This window comes from Cyrtonyx montezumae, unplaced genomic scaffold, assembly GCF_038088225.1.
Source record: "Cyrtonyx montezumae isolate F1298 unplaced genomic scaffold, pur_monq_1.0 scaffold_10, whole genome shotgun sequence".
NCBI lineage: Eukaryota > Metazoa > Chordata > Aves > Galliformes > Odontophoridae > Cyrtonyx > Cyrtonyx montezumae.
Window position 1 is genome coordinate 22865151 of NW_027071826.1, and position 19206 is coordinate 22884356.

The 19206-nt window shown below is 47.5% G+C and overlaps 2 protein-coding genes across 3 annotated transcripts in view; one reads left to right on the top strand and one right to left on the bottom strand.

Annotated features, from left to right (window-relative positions):
• Positions 1 to 12997, top strand: part of RALGAPA1 (Ral GTPase activating protein catalytic subunit alpha 1) — a 115439-nt gene extending 102442 nt beyond the window's left edge. The window contains exons 41-43 of one of the 2 annotated variants that reach the window (XM_065752798.1): positions 3236 to 3360; positions 9860 to 9974; positions 11494 to 12997. In XM_065752798.1, the coding sequence (XP_065608870.1) occupies positions 3236 to 3360; positions 9860 to 9974; positions 11494 to 11599 (346 nt within the window). In that variant the 3' untranslated portion in view covers positions 11600 to 12997. The remainder of the gene's footprint in view (positions 1 to 3235; positions 3361 to 9859; positions 9975 to 11493) is intronic. The other variant, XM_065752806.1, reaches the window with a different exon arrangement.
• A 1289-nt stretch (positions 12998 to 14286) lies between these two features.
• Positions 14287 to 15639, bottom strand: INSM2 (INSM transcriptional repressor 2). The gene has a single exon (XM_065755703.1). The coding sequence runs from the start codon at positions 15637 to 15639 to the stop codon at positions 14287 to 14289; it is 1353 nt and encodes a 450-aa protein (XP_065611775.1).
• Positions 15640 to 19206: the final 3567 nt, after the last annotated feature.

Here is a 19206-nt window from a genome sequence, read left to right on the forward strand (position 1 = left end):
ATTACTAGCCATTGAGTTTGTGTGAACCACTTAAATTTGTATATAACTCACTAATAACTCTTCCCTAGAGAGCAGTGTTTTAAAGAAATAAATGCCTAGCCTAATAGAAGTAATGCAGAAATTAACTACCATTGGATTATGGTCACTCTTGCAGATAAGTTGCATTCAACTGAAGTGTAGAACTGGATTGTCTCAGTCATAAAAACTTAAAAAAACAAAGTTTTAAAATACTGGAATGTTCGAGAAGTGTATGCAAGTAGAAGATACAAGTGTCCAAACCTAATCTATTCGTTTTCTAACACAGAGGAGCTGTTTTTCTGAGGAGATTGTATCATTTCTTAGTACAGAATCCAGCAAGTTTTGGACTTGGCTTTCACATCAGATTTGCTTTTTTGTTTTTGTTTGTTTGTTTTGTTGTTGTTTTTTAGCAGTCCTCTGTTTTTGACAAAGTACAGATAGTTCTGAGGATTGCTAAGATGACAGGCAACCTGGCCTGCTGGATTACTTTTCTCCAGGTGTGCTAAGTGTGCATTTGAATTAGTCTTCTAGAACTGATATAAGCATGTCCTCTCCACTGAGTAACAAAAACATCATTATCCTCCTCAGTCAGCATCTGTGTCAAGATGCTGACTTTATTTGGTTAGAGGATGGGTACATAAATTGGAGAATGAGATAGTCCTTGCTGCATTCAAAGTGGTAACTTTCCTTCATTTCTGCCTTATTTGTGTATAAGCTTTGGATATAATAGGATAACCTAAAAGATTTTCTTCAGAGACCTCTGAAAGTAGAGCATTTTAAAAGGAGGTAGGTGTCTCCACCCCGCTTTACCATGAAACATTTTACCCATTCAAGCAGACTTTTAAAAACAGCTTGTTTTGATAGCAGCCTGTTCTCCTGTGGGCCTTCAGCCTTTGCTTCCTGGCAGCACCTTTGGTGCGAAAAGAGAGTGATCAATTGGGAGACTATCAGTGCCAGCATGCATAGAGTGATAAGTTAACACACCACTGGGAATTTCTAGGGCCCACCAAGATACTTCACTTCTAATGTGCTAACAAGCTCATTTTTCTACCTCTTGCCTCTTCAGTTATTTTTTTTTCTCAGAAGAGCTTAGAAGTTGAGTGCATCAGGCATAATGAAAAGCTCTGTAGGAGGGAGAAGCAATAACCCCATTTTTCCCTTTTCAGCCAAATAGAAAATTAGTTTCTGGTAATACACAAAGGCCAGTATTTTTTGTGCAAGGGGCACTGCTGTGAATCAAAGGACTCTATTAACTGCAGAAAATTCAGCAGCTGTGAATCTCCCCCAATGAAAAAAAGTGCTTTTCAACAAGTTGTGAGATACGTAGTATTATTTAGACTTCAACCATCAGTTTCATCCTCCACCACTTATATGTAGCCTCTTAAAAAATGTGCTATATTACTCTTCTCTCTTAAGGCTCAATACTGTGTTTATCCCCCAACCTAAGACCCTTTACAATAGGAGATTTTTGTGTTTTCTCTTGTCCCAGAGCTTCTATTGTAGCTTCTCCGGATTGAGAATTCTGCTGGGTTTCAGCTTGCTCTGGATCCAGAAGACAATAAGTGGAACTCAAATTTTAAAGGAAAAAATGGTTTTGCACTTTTACTGTGTAGCCAAGTTGTGGTCTAAGGAAACAGCACTAAGGTGATTATATTCAGTAGGCAGTTGTTCTCGGATAATACGTTCTCACTGTATTCCTTCATAATTAGATGTACTGCAAAATATATTGTAAATGTTGTACATAGGAAAAGTTCTGTAATAGCTCTAGTTTTAATAGCTAAGATGAAGGGTGCTGCTTTCAGCTGTAATATAGGGCTGAGAATTTTATTATATTAACTGAAAACAGTTATTATGCAGTTCTCTTGTTTAATTTACTAAAATAGATGTGCAAGATAAAGAGATGAATATTATCCCCATTCCACAGACAAAATTGAGTCAAAAGGGAAGTTTCCTCACTCCCTCTCCTGCTCCAAAAGAGCAGCAAACCAGAAGTCAGAACTCACAGCCTTTCAGAAATTGGTTCTGAGTACATTCCTCCACGGAATGCTGATTTGGATTTTAGTGTGCGTATTTTTTGTGTGGTTGGATTTGGTTTTGGGGGTGGAGAGCGTTGGGGTTTTTGGGGGAGGGCTATGCTAGGCAGTATGTGCATATGTATATATGAGATGAATGCGATCTTAATGTCTACAGATAAAATATAGAAACAAAATATGCACAAGCATAAATGTCAGGAAAAGAAATTGGTCATGTTATGGTTATGTAAGTGAACTTGGGAAAGTCTCCTTCATTCAGCATACTGAGTCCAGCTGGAGGACTTTGAAAGTTGTGAGAGAAAAGGTTAACTGTTTTCTCAGTTCGGGAACTGTACGACATGAAGTCAGCATGGTAGTTTTTCTTGATAATTGTATGTTGCTGCCTGCTGCTCTACATTTTGACAGCCATTTCCATAGTTGCTTTCATGAACAACAGAAATATTCTCTCTTTTTCTCGCTCTCTCTGTGCTAACAGCACAATCAGGCCTGCTGGAACAAGCAGCCTGGAGAGGGTTCTTCAAAAGCAGCAACACTTCAAGACACTGCTCTCTTGTCAATAATATCAGAGAGGGAGAGCACGGTGAAAAGGAAGAAGTACAGCATTTTGCTGTCAGTGCCCTGCCGGCACTAGTTAGCCGGTATTTAGGGGTCTTGTGGACTCTTTACAAATACTCTCGCATGTTTTAGCAGTATAATCGATGAGGTGTTTTTCCAAATACCCCAATTCAGCTCTGTATTTATCTTCACTGCCTGTGTGTTTAGGGATTGCGGAAGGAGTTTGTTACTGAAAAGTGCAAAATAAATTATTTTGGTAATGCTCGTGGTACTTTTCGTGCTGTCCTCTTAAAAGTGTAGGATTTCTAATTTAATTTTAACCAGAGTGCAGCCAAAGCTTTTAGTTTAGAGAGAACACTTAAACTGCTGTTTTTTGAAGATTTTCAGAAAGAACTGAATGAAACTTGAAAAGGGGATCGTGTAACAATAAGGTTCACGTTAATTGTGTTTGTCTTGCAGTTTCAATTATTACAGTGCTTTGGATAATCTTATGAAGGGATTTAAAAAGGAATGTGTACTATCATTGAAATACACATTAAACAACAGTAAGGGCTCTGAATTACTAGGCAATGATATTTAGCAATTACAGTACGTGATATAAATTGTTCCTTAATTCTCGACTAAACCAGCTATGAGGAGAGAGCACGATACCTGCAAACAATCATTCAGCATCACCTAGAACCTACAACTTTTGAGGATTTTGCTGCTCAGGTTTTCTGTCCAGCACCTTACCACCACTTGCCCTCAGATACAGGTAAGAAGAACAGTGAAGAACTGTTTTTATACAATCTTACATCAAATGCAGTATCCTTACTTAGAAAGAATGAAAATTGAAACCTTTTCACATCGTTAATGGTTTCCATTAATCTGAAAGACAATATGCACTTATTAAAGAACTTGGACAAAGTTACCTTTAGCCCGTTTTCTTTTGCCTGGCATCATGAGCCAATGCCAGACAGTAAGACTTGTCAAGCTCCTTTAATGTAGCAAGTGTATTTTCTCAGTGTATTTTGTTGCATTCCCCCATGTAAAATTTCCCTGACTTGTCAGTACTGATTCATGTGGGCTAGTTTAGGTTAGTGTAGGCTTCTTTAATGTCAGTACACCTTGCCTGTAATAAAGTTTTCAGCTCTCTACATTTTTAGTGTGAAAAATTTGAAACTAGAAACCCGAGAGCCTTAGAATCATCTGTTTCCAGGTTGTTAGTTGCAAAGTTGTTCTTAAGGTCATTTTTGCTTTCCACTGTTTTATAAGAGGATACTGCATTTTCAGTTACTAATAAGAAAATCGATAAGAAAATGAGTAACTCAAGGCCTTCCTGTTCTGAAATTTCCTGAACTCCTTATGATTATTTCATTTATTTTATTTCCCCTCTTTTTAGATCATTAAATATCAGTTCTGTTTATCTGAAGGTAAGACAAAGTGTCCAAAAAACCCCTTTGTTCCTATTACTTTTACTAGAGCACTAAGCTTGTAACCAAATTGTATGCAAACTTTCCTTGTTGCCCTTGTTCACACTAAAAAGAATTTCACACTGATTGAGAAATGACCACTACATCTTCTTAAAGTTTTAGTCTTTTACTAACCTCAGGTCTGCATGAAGCACTAACACTGGTTCTGGGATTAAGGTAACTAATGGTAGAGACAGTTGTTGAATGAGTAACACTTTATTGTGTTGACCTTTGTTTCTCAGCATGAACAAGTAGTACTGAATGGCAGTGGTGTGTTTTGTACCCTGTACCGTCTTTCATTGATGTTGTAAGGCATTCTGCAGTGATAACATAGGAGAGAAGGAGAAGAAGAATGTGTAACACTTGAAATTCTTTGTTCAGAAACCCTTATTAAATGTCAAATAAATCAAAGCACTACTGTGGAAAAGCTGTAAATCAAAATAGAATAAATTTCGTAAGAATTAATTTGGTAAGTTATCATCTCAAAACTTGTTTCTTAATTGATAAAATATGTAGAAATATATTACAAAATTACAAAGGCATTCTGATTAGGTGTGCAGAGTGACTGAGAGATGTTAAAACAGTAAGATTCTTTTGCGTGTAAGTATAAACCATGAGTAGAAGTTAGTTTCAGAGTATAAGCAGTAGAGCTATCTTAGTGTAAATAATCAAAACAGAAGGGAAACTGAATTAAAAGACAGTAATTTAAAACTAATTAAATTAGTTCAAAGATAGTAACGTAATTTAATGTACGAAAACATTTGAATAGGAAAAGTCTGTAACTGGAATCTTTCAAAACCATGACCAGGGATACCAGTCCTTGCCACTTCTCCTACCTAATGCACTCAGTAAGCATTCAGCATCAGGTACTCAGTGTAGTACATATTCTAGTGTGCTTGTATCAGTTCTGCCTGTTCACTTTTGGAGATCACATTCCAGGCTGAGTGATTCTGTGTTCTTCATCTATCTTGTTCTTTCAGGGAGAAGCAAAGCTGCTTCTCTCCGTTGCACCAAACTAATACAGGACATTGTTCCACAATGGTAATTCCTATATTCCCTTAAAAAATGTCTGAGTCATACTTGCTTTCTCTAACTTGATCTGGAAAAAGGATTCTGAAAAAAAATGATTTTTGTCTTAAGCTTTCTCTCACATGTAATGATTTTCTGCAGGAATCTCATTTATAGGAATTTGTGATGCATTTCACATCTGAATGAACGTGTGTGTTTGCACTCCACAAAACACGATGCCCTGTCCTGAGGGAGATGTTCTTCTGGATCTGTTGCCATGTAGTAGTAGTCATCTCCCAGGCTTGATTAGTTTGGAAAGCACCAGTTCCCAGTTCTAATGAAGGTAGACTTGTGAGCAGGGTAGCAACAGATGACCCTCAACTTCGAAGGACCATGGTCCTAAGAAAGATCCCACCAGATTTCAGCTTTGTGTGGTCCCTGATTTGGGCAGCTCCTGAAAGATGAGTACAGGGTCAGGCACGTTCCAGAATTGTGCATAGGAGTGGCACTGGAGTCCTGCCTGGGCATCCGCGCACATTCGTTGCCTCCAGAATGAATCAAAACTTTGCAGGCTACCTGTCAGATGTTTTCACGTCACCTGAAAATTTCTGCCCAGCTTCTAAAACTCTGTTGCAATTATTTTTCAAAATAAAAAAATATTTTGTCTCCTTTCCATGAAAAAAAGACCAGAAATAAGTAGAAAATATTTCCGTATGTTAGATATTACAGTTGTTGAATATGTTCAATTTTTATAAAATATTATACATGTACAATTCCTTACTCTAAGACAGATATATAGAAACAGTGAAGCTACAACAGCCCACCACCAGGCATTGTAAATTTTGCTGTGATCCTGTCTGCCACTTTCAGCATGATGAACTTTTCATTTAAGCTGTGACAATTGGCCAATTGAGAACACGCTGTTCAGTTACAATCTGTACTTTCCTAGTTTATGAAAGCTTCAGTCCTCAGCAAAAACTGTTTCCTTCCTGAGTGTGGTTGCACCTTGATAACATGTAGTTTTGGCTGCTGCTGTTCTATCAAGATATGTAGGTTGTCCTGTCAAAATGTCTGCAAAGTCCACCTCCCCATGCTTAGGGACTTGACTAGTGTCTTGCATATATGGCTGGTTGTTTTTTTAATTGAGATTTACCTCTGCTTAGTCACAGAATATAATTCATTTGCAGCTGCATTTTTTACTTTTTGCTGGCTCTAATGAACAGAGTAACTGCAAGCTAATATTTCTTACTGTACAACTATTGAGTAAACCCAATTTCTGTGACACCAGAGTTGTCCAAGGAAGCTGTCAATTGCAAGCTCAATGATATTGAAGGACTTATTGACCTCGTGATGTTAAGATTCTGAGTTTTAAATTGTATTGACAACTTACTTTTGGTTCTTCTCTATGGTGCTTTTTTCCTTCTCCCTCTGCTACCATAAACAGGACCACAGCGTAGTAAACCTCATAAAAAGGGAACCTCTCTGCCATAGTATCTTACCTGTGATGCCAGCAGAAGGGCTTTTGATCCCAATAATCATCCCTGTATTTTCAAGCCAGTGTTCAGCACAGTTCTGCTGCCTTTCTCCCTCAGTAGCGGGGATGCTGATTTTCAGGTAGAGAAGTGGGGGAATGTGGAGGCAATGGTTCTTCAGCTTTGCACAAGAAAATCTCACATTCCGGAGCTTGCATCATCATCCACTCTGCTGCTTGTTTTCTGTGTACTTTTGAATAGTGAATCTGATCATCTTTTTTGTCCTCTCTTCGCCTTTCACAGATGAAAGTGGTGGCACTTCTCTCACTGCAGAGAGGTCTAACCAATGCTCTTGGTGGTGGCTGAAGTTTGTGATTGAAAACACACTTACAAGCAGGAATGTTTTATGAAGGCTGTATGTCTAGTGGAGCTGTGAAGAGTTTCTCATTATTCCTTCTCCAGTCTAGACTTAATAAGAATTTTTTGTAATTCCAAATCAGAGCAAAACCACAGAACTTAATTAAAATTTCCATAAATTCCACATTGGACAACTGAAGCTGAAACATATAATGTTTCTGAATAGTTGTTGACCACTCTGGTCATAGTAAGCTAAGGATCCTCAGCATTTTGAAGCAGTAAATGCGGTGTGGACTAGAACAACCTGATCTAGCTTTAGATGTTCCTGTTCACTGCAGGGGAGTTGGACCAGATGACTTTTAAAGGTCCCATCCAACTCAAATGATTCTGTGATTCTCTGACTGCTGGAGACCCAAATGAATCAATTTTGTACATTTAATGGAGTCTACTGGAAAAATGGAATTTAGTTTCCCAGTTAAAAAAATCCCATACATATATGTGCCAAGGGATGAAATTAAAGCATTATATACAGTTCTAATCCTGATATTTCCTAGCTTTTGAACATTTGACTTTACAGATCTATTGTTTTGTAACAACATTTAATGTGTAAGTCTTTCCATTCTTGTTTTTGCTTAAGGCATAGAACAGAAGAGAGACTGTAACACTGATTAACAGTCATGATTCATAAGCAAAACTGTAACCTCAAGTTCCACCACCAATTTCTGCAAACTGGGGTAGTGCAGTGATTTATGGAGACAGCAAGCTGTCTTACCTCTGCCTGAACCTCTACCAACGGGAAGAGTGGAAAAGTTTCCAGTGGGTGTTCAAGGTATTTGCAGTCACAGAATAGGTTTCTCCAGTAGTCAGCTTTCCAGACAAGTACTGAAAAGTATTCTTTGGTGGACATAAGCTCTTCCACTCATGCTCCGTAAGCCCCTTTTGGTTATGTATCTTTCTTGTGTCTGGCTCCAGCTCTTTCTTTCCTACCCAGCTCCAGCCCTCCAGGTCTCCAGGCCACTCATCATCTCTTGCTCTGCTTCTCATCTGGCTTGGCATCTGCTTCTGCAGTCTTCATCTCCGTATCTGCTTCTTGCTTCATCTTTTTCCCAAAACTGTTGATAGATATGTCTTGGCCCTAGCAAGGCTCTGCTGAGCATAACTGATTGCCTGGCCAGCTTTGGGCTGGTGTTTGTGAGAGTGGCAGAGGGCACAGACTATTCAAGCAATTGTTCTCTTCCTTGGAGGTCAGGCAAGGCGGGGCTGAAGCATCTTAAAAAGTCATCAGAATTTGCCAACATGGACAAATGGTATTTCCCTGGGTGGCTGTTCACAGAAATGACACTCGGGAAAACACTGATCACACAACTGATGTGACAAAGCCAGAAGTCTCAACAGGCTGCACTTGCACTGTGGTCTAAATTTTTCACCTCTGCAACTCGGAACTGTTGAGTGAGATGTACCATGCAAATGGGTGTGCTATGGTATATCTGTATCCCTCCACCACAATTCCCTTCTAACCCAGTCTGTGTAGTTAGGACTCCATTTTATGTTTAAATAGCTCCATTCTGAGACAAATAAAAATCATACTGTCTTTAGAGGGTCCTAAAAATTGCAGATGTATTGGGAAAATGTCCTATTTCAACCTCCCCTGAATAGCTTCCATGTTCACAAACAACTGAAACAGCTTCATGCTATGATCCCACGCTATCAAACTGATATCAAGCTGATCAACTGCTTCATGCCAGTTTGGTCAGCTGTCAAGCCTAAGAGACTAAAAAAAAATGAATGACTTCTAAAGGTTTTTCAAACTTTTAGCTCATCTGTTTTGTTTGTTTTAATTGAATTTTCTTATTATAGGTCAATTGAGAATAAGGCCTTCTTATTTAAGCCTCTTTTTGTTTGGATAACAAAGTATTTCATTGCACAAAGATATTAAGCTTTGACATTTTACACTGTAGATTTTAAAACTGAAGGGGAAACAAAAGAAAATATATATAACCACACTTAAGATCTACATGTATGTATGTGTGTGTGTACAGATATATATTCATATCTAAAATCCAACGAAACTTGAGTTATGAATCAATCTGTTGATTGCTGTCAGACTTTAAATATATTTTAAGTGCCATTATTCTTCACTCTTCTGGTGTGGTATGTTCAGATGTGAATATCACTTTACATGACTTCTGTTCTTTAGCGACTCTGAGTCAGTTTCTTAAAATTGAACTACGTGCAAATTCTCTGATTTCTAATGTGTGTTTGCAGAAATTATAAACAAAATTTCCAGATATGATAGGAATGATACCTTGATTGAAATAGTTGGAGTTTTAAGGCTTTCCTTATCCAGCCCTTGATAAAATTGTGAAGTGTGGTTTTACTCCTTGATTTGGACTAACTAGCTCAAATCCAATGTTTTTCCTTCATGACGTGATTTCAGAGTCTCGTGTTGAGGCTGGCTATAATTGTTGCAAACGTAGAAAGGTGGAACAGCTGGGAGCAGAAGCCATCTGTCAAGTTGCCATTTGTTTTTCCTTCTCGGTTGTGTGTATGTGTGTGAGTATTTAACTGTTTTCACGGACTCTGAGAAAGCGTTGCAGACAATGTTTAGGATGTATCTCAGTTGCTGTAAATAAGGTTGCTGGATCTGGATAATGTCATAGAATTCTTTTCTTTCTCTCTCCCTTCCTTTTTTTCTTGTAATGCTTAGTTGGTAAGTATGACACCGGATTTCTGAGCTGTTGCTTCATTGCACATAACTAACTCATCACTCTCTTTAACCTGTAGCATGAGCAGCAATTACATAATGAAATTTGAAATTCTGTTTTCTGTACTCATCTGTTAATACCCTTCAATCTCTGCGGTTCGTGTCTCATGTCTCACACCTGTTATCTTTTATCTTTTCTCCTCCCCCTTCCTCACTTCTTTCCACTTCTCCTTCCTCATCACTTCTTCATTCTCAACAAAGAAAGAAATGCTGTGATATTTCTTCTCCTTCCAAAACCTCCACTAGAAAGCATTGGCCACATCAAGGTAAAGGGCAAAGGCTTGAAACGGAAGGTCTTTCACGCTAGCTGTGAATGGTATGCTGTGCAAAACAACAACGGTTATTTTCTGTTCTCTAACTTCCACCGTTTGAAATGCTTTAATTCCTTGTAAAATTAGAACAAGATAGAATTTCAGAAAATGAGAGCGCATGTTTCCCTGCCTGCCTTTTTTTATGAGGCGCAGTAAGTCAGGCATTATCGTGCTTTTCCAGATTGTTTGGCAGTGAAGTCTCCAGCTCATGAAGAGAATTGCTGTCCCCAGCTGGGGAACAAATAGCAGCCCTTTTTCCTCCCCATCACCTCAGCAGCTGGTGTCAGCTGGAAAAAGAGAGTGTGGGGCCTTGGTGGAACGGGCAGGTAGTGGCCAGGCCAGGAAGGCTGTAGGCACCAAACCTCTCAAGCTTTGGGCAGTGCTTTAATTGTACTCTCAGACTTGCTAAATGATGAGCCATGGTTTTATTTGAGAGGAGACTTTCCAAGGAAAAGAAAACATCTCTTTTTAGCAGGGTTGGGTTTTTTTTGTTTTTTTTTTTTGCATCCATTATATATGAAATGTTAACTGAGAGGGAAATATCTTCAGCTCTGAGAATTGTGTTACTAGTATTTTAAAAGCAGAAGGAATAGCAGATGATATTCTTTCTGGCTTACTGAAGCCAGCAGAGGCTTCTCATTGACTTCTGCAGGCAGGACTGAGCTGCCGTCTGCAGTTTAAACAGCTCAGAAGTGGTCAGTGGCAGTGGGTGGACTGGGGCCAGGCAGCTGTCCGTCTCTGCAGATGGATGATGAAATCAGTTTAGCTTTGTGCACGTGAGTTTGCAGTGTCCCACTTCAGTACCCAGGAGGCAGAATGTAGATGCCGTGTCACACTGCCTCCTTCCTTCAGTATCTATTGGCAGAAGTGGGCAGGGCTCTATGAGAAGGGCTGCTGTGGGAACATCACTGCGGAGCAGCTCTGGGCATGGGGATGAGCTCCACACCGCTATCTCAAATTCATCTTGTTCCTTTTACAAAGAACATGGGATGTGCAGTGCATCCAGCTCATACGATCAGTTCAAGCTTTGCCCTGTGGGCCCTGCAGGAATTTGGAGCACTGACTGAAGTTAAGGCGGGAAGAGGCATTCTGCTCTCCCAGCTCACTCCAGCTTTTTGGTTGCATCCCCAGAGCCCCCTTCACACACGATGGGCTGTTACCTTCCATGCTGTCCTAAAGGTGGGACTCTTAGGGGTAATGGCGGGCACAATCCCTCCCCATTCCTGCAGAGAGCCCAAGAGGGGTCAGTCCCACCACGTAGCAGAGTTACACTGCCCACCTCAGTGCTGAGTCAGCAGCCAAGGGCAAGGGTTTCCGTGGCCTTGCAGCCCGGTGATCCCTGGCACTGCCCTTTCTGTAGAGCTGGTGCTGCAGCAGTCACTGCAGCCACCCACCGCTGGTGAGGGGCTGGTACACATGGTGGGCTGCCGGCAGCACGGGGCTCCTGGCTGCCCTCGTGTACAGATGCCCACACCACAGCACGGAGGCAGCACTGACAGCCTCGGTTCTTGCTGTCCTCCGCAGGCTCCTGCCCAGAGACTCAGCCGGGAGAGCCTCCAGCAGCAGCAGCAGCAGCAGCAGTGCAGGTGGATGGAACAGACTTAGCCTCACCCATGTCTCCTCGGACTAGCAAGAGCCGCATGTCCGTGAAGCTGCGGCGTTCCTCGGGCTCTGCCAACAAGTCCTGAGGGCGGGGTGCCCTCAGCTTCCTGACAGCACCCGCAGCCCGCAGCTGGAGGACAGCACCTGGCCCCTGCCTATCCTTCTGTGTGCTTGTTTTAAACAGTGACACTGGAATTTTACTTTTCATATTTTAGCTTTTTTTTTTTTAGTAGTTTTTTTCTTTTTTTTAATCAAACTCCAGGCTGTCTTTTGTTTTTCCTTTTATTTTATTACAATTTTTTTCCCCTTTTTTTGTATTCAGCGCAGCCTACCCTCTGTGCCTGTTACCTTGCTGGGTGATGGGGGCACCTCCCCAGAAGTCCTTTCTAGGTCTGGTTGATCTGAGTGACACGCGAACTGGAGACTGCTGTTTGGTTACACCGTATTTATTGTGACCCTTTGCAATTTTCTCTGAAACAAAGAAAGAAATGTGTACAATTTGAAAAAATGAATGTACAGTTTTAAATCGGAGTTGCATTTGTAAAGCCTCTGTCAGATGTCACAGTGCTGATGCACAGCCTGCGTGCGGATTATTTATGTTAGGAATAGAAAGCTCCAACAGCCCTTCAGACATTACAGAGCCCAAACGGAGTGACTCGCACACAGCACCAGCTCCTTCCTCACAGAGCAATGTGTCGTGTCATAGCTGCGCGGGTGGTGCCATAACCTGTGCCAGAAAAGATAAAAATCACTGTGCTGAAGTTCTCCTTCTGCTTGGCTTCCAAATATTTTTATAACATTTGCTTTTCAAAGTGGTATCAGTAGTCAGTGCCACTGAGTTCAGTGAGTTTTAGCCTTTCTCACCAGGCTGCTGGGCTGGATGTGTGTCATTGTTCCTTAAAAAGCAAACAAACAAACAAAAAACCCGCACTTTGCTGGTCTAAACTTATTGCTCTGATGCTGTGTACTGCAAAGGGAACACGCTGCAGGATAGGACCTGTGGTGCAGCTGATTCGAGCCCCAAGCGCAGCTCCCTACACGCATTCCACCCATCCAGAGATATTTTCCTACCAGAGATGAGATGCTCATATTTTGGGGCTGGCAAACAACAGAATGCTGTTAACAAAATGTAGCATGGCATCGGTACTAACTGCATGTGTAAATATATCATATGGGCAACAGTAAAAATATAAATTATGTATTGTCACTCATGTAGTATCTACAAATTTGTAATGGTTGAAGAGAAGACATGCTATTTAATAATACAATAAAATTATTCTTACCACCTTCTGTGTATTAGTCATTCACCAAAGAGGTTAGATTTCTTTTCCAGTCTGTAAAAGCTCAGCAAGCCGCGCGTGGCTGCCGGGGATATGGCACTTGCACTCCCACCGCAGGGACGACGTGTGGGAACCCCATCCCCAGATGGGGGACAGCCCACACAGGGGCTGCAGCCCGTTCCCTTTGCTCAGACAAGCAGAGAAAGGACAGTGGTTTAAAAACGCACAGTGACATTGAGTTCAGTGACACGAACAGGCGCTTTCGGGTGAACCTCAGTTGCCACCAAGGGTCTGGCACATGCACTGTCACAGCAGTGCCCGTTGCTTCTGTGCAGGGGCACGGTGAGCTGCAGGTGGGGCCTCGGCAGCCTCCACAGAGCACAGCAGCCTCACGGGCCGCTGGATTCCTTCTGTTTTCCAGATCCTGGCACCCAAACACGAAAAGTCCGCAAAGCACGTGTAAAAAGAAGCACTGCCCCTTGCTCTCGGCCCTTGGGCACGATGCGTGCTTTGTCTTGTCGCGTGCAACAAAATGCAGACCTAGGGAATTCACTGCTTTTCATGAAAAGGTGGAAATACTCCACGTGCTCGTTTCCCAGCGCTGTAGCAAAGGCTGCCTGGGATCACCTTGGTTCTCCAGCTCTCCCCGAACGACCTGCTTCTCCCCCCGGAACTCAAGCAAGGCATTCGCTTTGTTTCAGACCATTTATTGAAATTGCTCGTCCTTAACTTTCGGCTTCATCCGCGATCATATTTGGAAACAAGCGGCACCGCGTGAAAAAATAAATAAATAAATAGATAGATAAATAGATAAATAAATAAATGATAACCGACCGAACGAAGGAAGAAATACAGCCCGGGACTCCGGCAGCGGCAGCGGGACGGCCGCGGCGTGGCGGAGCGCCGGGCAGGGCGCGGCCAGAGCCCGGGAACCGGCCCGGCCCCGGCTGCGGGACAGCGGCGGACGGGAGCGCGGGTGCCGCGGCGGCCCCGGGGCTGCGCGCAGTGCGGCCGAGCGCGGGCGCGCGGAAGAAGCGGGAAAGGCGTACTCAGCGCGGAGAGCAACGCCTCGCGTCTTAGCAAGCGGACAGCACGAATAAGTTCCCATACGATTTGCTAGCTATTAGGTGACCGGACACGGACTGAACAGGAACATTCACCTTTCCTGACTATTTGGTACATCATACAGCGAACGAAACACTTCACAATAACTCCGGCGGTGAAGTTCGGGGGCTAAGGCTATCGAAACAAGGTCGCTAGGTCGGGCTCCTTTCTCACGAAAAAAATAATAATTCCTCTCTTTAAGTACCGTCTGTGCAGCCGCGCTCCCGGCCGGGCCGAAGCAGAGCCCGGTACCGCCCCGGGCACGGACCGCGACGTTCCATAGGAATTACAGCACGGCCGGGCCCGGCCCGGGCTCGGGGCAGCCGGCGGGCTAGCAGCCGGGGCGGACGGGCACCTGGAGCAGCAGGACCTGCCTGCCTTCCGCGGGATGACACTTGCTGGCGTGCCGCGCCAGCCCGGGCGCGCTGAAGAAGGTGGCGGGGCACTGCTTGCAAGGGAAGCCCTGCCGCTCGCCGCCCGCCGCCCCGCCGCCCTCGGGCCGCCCCGGAGGCGGCAGCAGCAGCTCGTCCCGCACGGCGTGCCACAGCCGGTGCTTGTCCCTGATGTCCGCCGAGGGGAAGCGGGCGCCGCACAGGTGGCAGCCGAAGGAGAGCTGCCCGCGCTCGGGCGGCCCGAGGGGGGCGGGCCGCGGGGCGCCGTGCGTGCCCAGGTGCTTGCGGAGGTAAGCCTGCCGCCGGAACCGCTTCTGGCAGCACGGGCACGAGAACGCCTCCGCGCCGGGGGCCGGGGAGCCGCTGTCCGCGCCGCCGAGGTGCTGACGGGGCGGCGGGGGCTGCGGGGCCTGCGGGGCGGCGCGGGGCCGCCGCTCGGGGCTGTTCTCCTTGCCCGGCGGGGCGGCGGCGGAGCCGTCGGCGCTGGGGCCGGGCCGCGGCTTGTGCCAGCGGCGGTGCGAGGCCAGGTTGGCGGGGCAGCTGAAGATCTTGTGGCACTCGGGGCAGCGGTACTCGACGCGCACGATGCGGGAGCAGCGGTGCTGGGCCAGCGCCAGCGGGTCGGCGTAGCGCTCCTTGCACAGCTGGCAGATGAACTCGCCCAGCGGCGTGCGGCCCCGCGGCGGCTCCGCGCCCGGCCGCCCCTCGGGGCCCTCCTCCTTGATGCGCAGCCCCAGCACGGGCGAGGTGGTCACCTCATCGGCGAAGCTCAGCTTCCGCGTGGCCTTCGCCTTCTTGGCCGGCGCCTTGGCCCGCGACGGCCGCTTGAGCGCGGGGACGGGCGGCGGCGGCGGGGGCGCGGGCGGCGGCGTGCGGGGCGGCGGCGGCAGCGGCGGCAGCTTCTCGGGCGGCGGGAAGGCGGCGGCCAGCGGGAACGACTCGGCGGACGCGGGGGAGCTCAGGCACCGCTCGAAGAACGCCGCCCGCGGCCCCGCCGCGCCGCACGGCCCCCAGACGCCGCCGCCGCCTCCCGGCCCCTCCGGCTGGCCGAGCACGGGACCCCCGCCGCCCGCGGCCCAGGACGCCGCGGCGGGTGCGGGGCAGGCGGCGGCGGCCCCCTCCTCCTCGCCCTCCTCCTCGTCCTCCGCCCCTGGCCGAGCGGCCGGGTCGACCCCGGAGGCGGCGGGCGGCGGCGGTGGCGGCGGGGCGGGCGGCGGGTCCCGCTCCCGGGGGCGCGCCCGGTATGAGCCGCCGGGGCGCCGGCTGCGCTTGACGAGGAAACCGCGCGGCATGGCGAGGCGGGAGACGGCGGGAGCGGAGCCCGCTCTGCTTTATACCCCCGGCGCCCGCTCCCGCCCGGCCGTCATCCTCCCTCCGGCGCCGGCGGCCAATGAGGAGTTGGGGCCGGCGCTGGCGGCGGCGGGGGCGGGGGCGGCCGGAGCCGGGCAGGGGCTCCCGGCCACCGGGGCGGACGCGGAGCGGGCGATGCGGTGCCCACCCCCGGGGCGCGGCCGCTCTCTCCCCGCAAAACGGCGACGCGGTGCGGGGTACGGCGGCATCCCCGGGCCCGGCAGCCCGGCGGGGGCACGGCAGGATCGCCCCTCGTTGCCCTTCGCGGGGCCGTGCCGGCAGCCGTCATCCGCGGTGGGGCCGAGCCGTCCGCCCCGCCGGGGTTTTCCTCCGAGGAGCCGGAGCGGCTGCGGTCACGGCTGTCGGCGGGCGCCGTGCTACAGCACCTCGGGAGCGTTTCCGCAAGTGTCCTCGGGCTCCTCTGAGGAGCTGGAGGGATGTAAGACTGAGCCGAGGGGCGACGAACGGCTGCAGAGCCGGCCCTGCCCCGCTTCGAGCCGCGGCCACGCGTGGGTGCCACGAGTCTGTAGCCCTGCGCAGAGCGGGAGCGAGCGTTCGCCGAGCTGCTAACAGCCGCCCTTGGGAAGCACCGCTGTACGTGGCAGGAGGAGCTGCTTCGCCCTCCGAGGCACCTCACGTTGTCGGCACCTCACTTTGGGCTCAGTCGGTTACCCAGGGTGAGCTGCGGCAGAACCACGGGGACTTAGAGAGGCAGCATACCGTGACCGATGCACAGGCTGGAGCCTTGCTCTGTGCAACGCTCCGTGCCTGGAGCCTGTCCCCAGCCGTGGCTGTGCTGCAGGACCCGCCACGATCAGCCCCTGCCTGCAGAAATGGGGACACTGGGGGACGGGCAATCCGGAACCCCTCGAGCAAGGGGTGTGCAGCAGTGCTGAGGAGGATGTGAGTGCTCGTGCAGAAAAGAGAACTTGCCCCACCTGCTCTGAACACTCAGCCACTTGTCTCTCTGTAACTGCTCTGATTACATTTGCTTAGCAAACTCTTAATCATGTTTTACATTACTCTCCTATTTTCCCTCATTTTCATTGTTGCACTGAATTTTAAATTAGATTACAGGCTCTGTGGGCTAGAGATCACCCTTTGTTAGTACAAACCGCTCTAATTGGGACCGATGAGCCGTGCTCAGCACAGCTGGATCCCTCCCTGACTGCCTGCGCGATTTTTCCTAGTGTTTAGTTGACCTTTGTGGCTGGGACTTCCCAACTGTATTCCTCGCTGAATTACCGCATCCACACTTACAAATACACTGGGTTACGCTGCTCCTCGAGCAGAGCATAAATAGCTCTTTTGATTTGCAGAGCAGTGTTCCTTCCCTTCAGTGCTGGGCTCGCTGCAGTCACGTTGCACAAGGAGCCTGTGGTAGGAGCACCCCACGTGCCAGCGGCCCTGCGGGCTGAGGAGCCTGGTGGTGCCTCTTCCTTTTGGGATCAAAACGTCGTGCCGGTTGGACAGCACCAAGAGCACTGGGTGCGTTAGCTGGAACACCATACTATTCCAGCAACAGCACCTGTGCTGCAGGCTGGGGCTGTGACAGGAGTGTCCCCGGGTCCCAGAGTCCAGGCCTGTCCCCAGAGGCTGCAGGAAGGATGCAGAAACTGCAGAGCCTCCCATCCTGAAGGCAGCACAGCCCAAAGAACTGCAGCAGCCTCATCCCTTTCCACTCCTTGTCCTGCACATCTCTAACAGCGAGGGTTCTGAGCCCCCTGGGCCTTGCAGCATTCACAGCGTCCACCCTGTCCAGCTTCATGGATGTCCAGCTGAGGTAGCACTGGGCCTGATGGGCCCCTTGTCCCATTTGTGTCTTACCACAGCAAGAGCCAGTTCCTGCGGGTCTTCCACAAAGATGCTGCAAACCTGTTCAGGGATTTATGCCTCGTTTTGCCTCAAAAAGCGTACTATCTTCCCTGCCCCTTCTCCTCTGCTGGCTTCCAGTTGCTTGGCTCCCACTTATGGTTTCATTCCAGATTCTTTTTGCCCTGCCCCCAGCTAAATTAGCCCTGTTGACTGTCCTTGCACTGGATCTGTGAGTCACCAGGTTTTCAGCGTTGTCATGTAGCGTTATACTCATATTCAGTTCGTATTCCTTCTAAAATTTTCATAATTAAGAAATTCAGGTCATTTATAAGAATATTCAACAATTCTGTGCACGTGCGCATGCAAATCCTGAATGTGCAGGATTTTAATGTGCTGACATTGAATTCCATTGACACGATCACACTGCTGAAGGTGCAGCTCTTGGCCCACCTAACCACCACATGACGGGGAATTATATGCTGAGGGTTTCCTAAGCAAGGAACCGATTGCTCTCAGGAGAACTGGCCAGGTCTCCTGCCGTACACTGCCTTCTCTGCGGTCTGATCAAACTGCGTTGGGCTTGATCAAAAGCACTGGCTGCTTGCATACAGCAGTCACCCTTAGGTGAGATTGGATTAGCTAAAGGGCTAATCCCACAGTGTATGGAACTCACATTTCTATCTGAAAAATGCAATGGCCTCCCTTGTGACCTGGGCCTGGTGGGGGCTGGGGAATAAGGTGCGATGCGGTGTCCCAGTAAATCAGTGCTGAGTGAGCACGCAGCCACATTTGGAGCTTCTTGAGCCATCTTCAGGCACAAACAGGGAGAGGAATGTATGTATGGCAGCAGTCCCAGCAGCAAGGGGAAAGGCTGGGGTGAGGTCTGGTTCTCAGAGAAGCCCTTCTGGGGGCTGAAGGGGCAGAGAGAGGGAGAAGTGCCTCTGGCTGCTTAATAAAAGAAAAAATAACCACAGCTTTAAAAAAAATAAAAGTTAAAACTAAAATAGAAAGGGACTGTAAGCAGAGGATTAAAGAACATTTCTCCCCTTCATGTGTCCCCTCCCCGCCACAAAAAATAAAATAATTAAAAAAAAACCTCCTTGTGGCCAAGTTTTTTTTTTTTTTTATAATTTTCCAATTTCAAATAAAGTTGACTTTTAAATCTTCCCTCGACATCTGGTTTGCAACGGCAAGGAGCAGCAAGCAGAAGGCAGCCAGCAGCCGCCTGTCCCCAGTACCCACAGCAGCAAGGCGGCCCCAGTCCCAGCACACACAGACAGGCCCTGCTGCCCTGCTGCTTCCACCGGGCTGGTGGCGGGTGCTGCAGGAAAGCTCTGCGTGATGGCGGCCTGCGTCGTCTGATTTACCTGACCTCGATGGTACGTTAATTGGGTTTTGTTTTACCTGCGGACAAACCGCCTCAAGGGGGAAATTACGCTAACAGCTGCTGTGTTTTCTTTATTGCTCAAATATTAGCCAAAAGGTTTCCAGAAGAGAAGGTATGAAACACTTTGTTCTGTGGACTGGAGGGATTTTGAGGGATTTTAGAACACTCTGAAAGCATTCACCTTCCTTTCTTTTTTTGTAAACGGAGTCAGGCCATTGTTGCCCTGGTCATCGAGGTGTCGATGTGGCCACGGTGCTGTGGCTCCCAACACTGCCCCTGTGCCAGAGGGCTTGGGGACCCTCTGTAC

Coding starts and splice junctions, on each gene's coding strand:
- INSM2 (XM_065755703.1), bottom strand. CDS start 15,639: ATGCCGCGCGGTTTCCTCGTCAAGCGCAGCCGGCGCCCCGGCGGCTCA.